Source organism: Sabethes cyaneus, chromosome 3 (genome assembly GCF_943734655.1).
Source record: "Sabethes cyaneus chromosome 3, idSabCyanKW18_F2, whole genome shotgun sequence".
In the NCBI taxonomy this organism is placed as follows: domain Eukaryota; kingdom Metazoa; phylum Arthropoda; class Insecta; order Diptera; family Culicidae; genus Sabethes; species Sabethes cyaneus.
In genome coordinates, this window is record NC_071355.1 from 96484932 (window position 1) to 96490931 (window position 6000).

The 6000-nt window shown below is 40.0% G+C and overlaps 1 protein-coding gene across 1 annotated transcript in view; it reads right to left on the bottom strand.

Annotated features, from left to right (window-relative positions):
• Positions 1-4280, bottom strand: part of LOC128743461 (protein eva-1 homolog C-like) — a 70582-nt gene extending 66302 nt beyond the window's left edge. The window contains exon 1 of the mRNA XM_053840053.1: positions 4208-4280. Within this exon, the coding sequence (XP_053696028.1) occupies positions 4208-4280 (73 nt within the window). The remainder of the gene's footprint in view (positions 1-4207) is intronic.
• Between the last annotated feature and the right edge of the window lie 1720 nt (positions 4281-6000).

The following is a 6000-nucleotide window of genomic DNA, read 5'->3' on the forward strand; positions in this document are numbered from 1 at the left end:
GTTGAATGAAGATTTAACCCTTTATAAGGCCGTGGCAATTATATTGCCACCAACGAAAAATATTTGTTTTGCGTCTATAATGACATCAATATAATTATAGAAGCAAAATAAAAAACTTTTGTTGGTGGCAATATAGTTGCCACTGCCTTATAAAGGGTTAAAACAGCATGAGCCTCCCAAGCTCTATGCTGTTGCTGACGACGACGAGCTGCCATTGTTGACGAGAACCGTGCATTGCCGATCGGACGCCATTCACCACAATTAACGTAGGCTTTGTGTTTAATTCTCGTCGTAGTAAGTAAAGCCATTCTAATTTTCATCATTAGTTGGATGGATTTAATAAATACTCCAAAAGTTCGTGTGCTGATTTGATTAAAATACACTTACCTTCCGATCCGTAAACTTTGAAACCACCGAAAAGCGATTGTTAAAGCATATTATTGAAATTACGTAACTGACTTTATTTCTTAAATTCGTCGTACTATTTTAAAATCCGTCCATCAAAATTTTTCGTCGGAATCGGAGGAAATTTGGCTGGTAGGACTTCTTTAATGATAAAAAGCATTTAAATAGATCTCAGTTCGCGTATGATTGGCAACAAACTAAAATATTAGAGAATAACTAGTTTTGCATTGTGTGTCATAAAAATGCTGATATTTTTAATAATTTCGAAAACATGCGTGTAGGCATGCTTTTGAGTTATTTCTTCCTTTTATTTATCAATTCCTGCTCGGTTTTCGCGACAAAATTGTTGGAGTAGATCTTACGCTTCAGGTTTGCCCAGAAATTCTCGTCCCAGGGACGCAGCTGGAAGACGTTGGGCGGGCTCGCTCCAACGATCGCTTCGAGTACGGGGCCGACGCCAAATCCGGGCAGAACACCGCGTCTTCACTTTTATGGTATTTCTAGATGACGTAACTTCCGGCAGACACTTCGTACTATATACAGATTTCCCTGTTCACGGCCAGTCCGGAGCGAAAGGAGAGCGGCTTTGACATCCCCTTCTCGCTGAGATTGTCAGCCACAGTAGCACCTTCTTGGAGAACTTGGTGCGTTCCTTCGTGAGGGAAGTAAAATACGAAGTGCCCTGCCAGTCGTTGCCATCCAGAGTGAGATAGGTCTCGTCGTCCATCACCACCACCACGTCGCGATTCGCCGAGAAAATCGTCTTGACTATCTTATTCAGCCGCTGCCGCTGCGTCATTGCCTGTAGCTCCGAGACCAGTGGACGGGACTGCCGATTCCTGACATGTATGTCCATGTTCGCCAGGTACTTTTTCACTATTTGGCCGGTTGCACCGACCTCCCGGCCAAGCGAATGCACCGATGTAGCCACTTTTCCGTCGATCTTCTTCTTCAGCATCCTTTGGAGCTTCTTGTCGCTCAGAGTCGTCGGCCGTCCGGAACCGGGCTTTCTTTCGATGCTCTGATTGTTGTCCAATAGTGCCAAGATACTGTAGATGCCGGAACGGGCGTAACCGGCACATCCGTCCGTCCACAAAGTGCCGCACGATGTTCGTTATCGACGCGGCGGGATACTGTTCTTTGAACACGCACGCTTCTGAATGGTTAGAGTACGACTGATAGAGCTGTAGAATTTTGTTTGCAAGTAAGCTGATATAATTACCTTCCATAAGAAATTTATCAAACTTAATTAGCTGTCTTAGGTTTTTTTCTATCAGCATCCGAAAAAGTCCCCTTTTTTTCCTGCATACGTTAAGATTACAGCAGTCCCCCAAACAAGGCGATTTGGAATAAGATCGTTTCCAATAGGGACAGTCTCGAGTGATTCTATTATGGCGGTCGAACGTCCTTACTGGAGTCTTCGTAGAAAACGTTGGTGTCTTCGACAAAGTTGTTCAGCAGATCAAGGGGTTTCCGCTGCATTGAAATGTTTTGGAATTGCCTCACTACGTGGCGCTAGTGTATATATATATATATTATCCTATACAGGCTGTATCTTGCACAAAATTGTGCAGAACTAACTCACTACGTGGCGCTAATGCATATGTAATATTCTTATACAGGCTATACCTTGAGCTGCTAACAATCTAGAAAGTTGCGGTCTTCGAGAAGCTTACTCAAATGACTGTCAGCTTCAAAATGGTATGGGAAATAGTACAGAACTGTCTCACTACTACAAAACTATGAAAAATAATTACGCTTATTTTTTTCTCTAGCAACGTTTACTGCCTGCAAAAAAATCCATCGTATTAATTTACCATTTATCAATGCTACTTCCTAAGTGACCAGAAAAATCCTACCAACCCACTTATTCAATTGGTCTCAGTCACGTGAACATATTCCCAACTACTTTCTATTCATTCATGAAAAATGTTATAGTCATAGAAAATTGTTACATTTTTTATCACTATTTTTTTCTACAATCGAAACTTGCAAAAACGCAATAGGCATTAATATCACACATCATCAGTAATGTGAAAATAATGGTATACGTTATTTTTAGTTATTCAGCTTTCTCGTGATGTAGTATATTTTTCATATCTTTTGCACGTTTATTGTGAGCAGTGATTGAAATAATGAAATAATTTTATCGACTAATATACCGTTGCACAGATTTTTTTAAGTGATCAACATTGTGTGGCATAACGAGCAAACTGTTAGCTAATTTCCCAATTTTAGTTAAATAACCACTGTCACTTAAACAACCTTTCCGAAGAAAACAACTTCCTATATTACCAAGATCATGAGTTATGGCGAAACTAATCAAGCAAATGGAACCAAATTTGGCATGTGGGGGTTTATGGAGGCATGAATTTATTTTATGATGGTTTGAGACCTCCCTCACGCATGTGGTAGGAGGATAAGGATTGTCATACAAATAAAACAGAAATTTTTGCGTGTGTGCCATATTTTCTGCTATGTAACAAGCGGTAAGCTGTGAAAGTAAACTAGTAAAACCTTCTCGGAGCAAAAGACAGTGAATCGACGTCGTTAACTGCCTGTTGCCATTCATGTCCAAAGAGAAGAACATTCGAATGGCACGTCATATTTGCGATGAACGTGCTTTGGCTTTAATGTTATTTGTAACCAATGCAATGGCCCTTTTAAAGGCCACAAGCGAGTAAAAGTAAGATTATTGAAACGTGTCAACCTACGCATAATCATATTTAATACAATAATCTGTGGGCTGGTCATCTGGTCATTCATTACTATTTCAACCTTTATGTTGCACACAAGTGATTTTTAAAAGAAATCTTCTATGTCTCAATGGCTGCAGTCGTTGTACTTATGAACCCCCATCCACATATTTTCAAAGCCACCATTGCATTGCATTCAATAAAGAATTGAATCTGAATATTTCGCTCTTCTCTTTTAAACATTCACTTAAACAATGGTAGATTCTTATAAACATACATATGCCAGAAATTCAGTTAACATTAGTCTTTGATCTAATGATCTGATATAGTCCTACGTTACCTATTCGTATAACCCTTAGGGCTGTATATCTTGTAGTTTTTTGACGGTACCCAATTTTCCGCACTGGCCCCTTCACACCTTGTCCCGTTCTGTTTGGATACTATCAACACCTTTGTTGCATTACATTCGTATACCATCTCCGTCGATTGTAAAAAAAACTACATTCAAATAAATAACACGCCTGGCCTCATTAAGGTTAAGACAAAAAGGCTTGACTACTCAAGAATCTTATCCATCGTAGGGTGATTTTTGTATTTTGGAAAGGCGTTACGCGTACGCTATCCTGAACACTTCCATTTGATTTGGTCGTAAATGTCCAAAATAGCGTACGCGTAACGCTTGTCCAAAATACATAAATTACCCTATGCCTCCATTGAGCTCAATCGTGAAGTTTTTCTGTCAGGGCGAGCCATATTTTCCAATTATAGTTAGTTTGACCGTAACAAATTGTAGGCAATTAATTGTCATTTTTTGGAAAACTGACAACCAACTTTTTCACGTTTTATGATTTATGTACCCTATCCATAGAAGCAGGTTATAATATGCCGTCCATTTTATACGACAGAAAAAATCATGACGAAGTACTTTTCGAGTATCAGATTAATTTAAAATTTCAAACTCCAGAATTAATTCTCATTAATACCATAGCAACACGGACAAACACGGACATTCATGGAAATCCACACTGCACTTTGATTCAGATTTTTTATTATTATTAATTTAAGTGGTCAAGCCAGGATCATCCCACTGCAGCACTGGTGCTTACCTAAATCGTCGCCAGCAATATGTGGCACGATAATCAGTAATCCAAAAATGCCACCAATAATCCGCAGCTCCATTTTGCTGGTCAAACGTTGGCACCGTGCAGAGAAATGGCCATTCCATCCACCAAAAATTAATCCATTGACTGTACACACACACGCTGCTGTCTCAAAATGAAGCTTTCAATTTTTTCCATATATCATTATCGCGTTACATCCACGTTGTTGTTACTCGCGTTAATAAATCATTATGAAAACAGACTCCGGCAGCACAAAAACGAATATACACACAATGAATGCCCGTTTTGCAATTATAATTCTTCTTAGTTTTCGTTTTCGTAATTTATCGCACCATGAATCACTAGATGCCTTCTCCAGGCTCACCACTTGGCGGTAGGTACTACCACCCAAAAACGGCTTTATTAAAATTTTTATTGCAATGCACTTCTGCTGCACATGCTCCGCACTGGTACCGGGAACCCGTTGACATATTTCAGGAGCTGTAAATGATGCATTACCGCAATTTGTTGTTGCACACGACAGCCGTTGTCGTAAAAATGCTGCATTTCTTATCCATCTTCACGCGATACGGTAAGTGCGCGCACGTGTATATTTAGATTTCGCACATCAAAAGCTCATCAATCACTTTAAGCTTAATCGTTTAAACTGTACTGTAGTATACTGCAAGCACTGCATTAAACTGAGGCACTGATGCACAAGCACAAGCTGATATGGGGCATAAAATTCTCCATCCTTTAACCGAGATAACGTACTGACAAATAATGAAAAAAAGCTTGCCAACCAAAAGTGAAGAGTGAAAGTAATAGCAACAATAGCGCCTTAATTCGCCTCACTCCAGATGTAAGCACTGAACACAGAACATATATCACATGGAGGTTCGGAACACGTTCTCGGTCGGAAGCGTTCACGGCGAAGGAGCAAGTTGGCCGTCTGAACCGTTAAGCAGCATCCTAGTTCGTGAAAAGGCAACTGCTCCGATACAACAATGTTGTCCGAACAAGTGCTGTGATATAACTGAATCATGAGGCCATCGCAGCTGAACTTGCGAATCTGCTACACCGGATCCGGTGGAATCCTGGTCTGCCACTCAAAAGTAATGAGAAAGAGAGAGCGAGAGCGAGTGAGAATGAGCGTCGGAAAATGAGTTACCAGTATTTTCTCGCACCACTGAGTAGCCGCGCCGCCGGTTGAGGCGATGAAATTTCACATTCACGTTGCCTTCTGCTTCTTGTGGTGAAACCTCGAAAAGAACACTCTTGGTGCACTTAATTCGCCGCAAACCCAACCATCCGGTTTACTGTGAAGTTTATATTTCCGTGATGATTCCCGATTCCCGATACGAGACGGAGAATTGACAAACATTATTACCTACTTTATGGTAGCGCGGAATTGTTTTGTCATATGCGATACAAGTTCAGGAGGAGGAGGAGCAGTACAGCCGGGAAACCGTTTAGGATTATTCGCGTTTTAAAGATAAGGGAATGAAAATGATGATATTATGCTTCGCGATATTTAATGAACGCTTGATTGATCCATCTAATGAATATATTTATTATCTTTATAGCGCTACACGAATATAAAATGGCAGAATAAAAATTTATTCCTCGCTCTATAAAAATAAAACCTTTAAGTAAAAAAATCAATGCCACCCAAACGCAGATGAATTTCGTACTGCCTGCTTATGCATTGGGAGTACAAATTAATTCGATCCGTTTTTCAAAATGGATGTCAATCAACTTTAAATCTTCATCGAGTAACACCATCAATTAGTCATCTT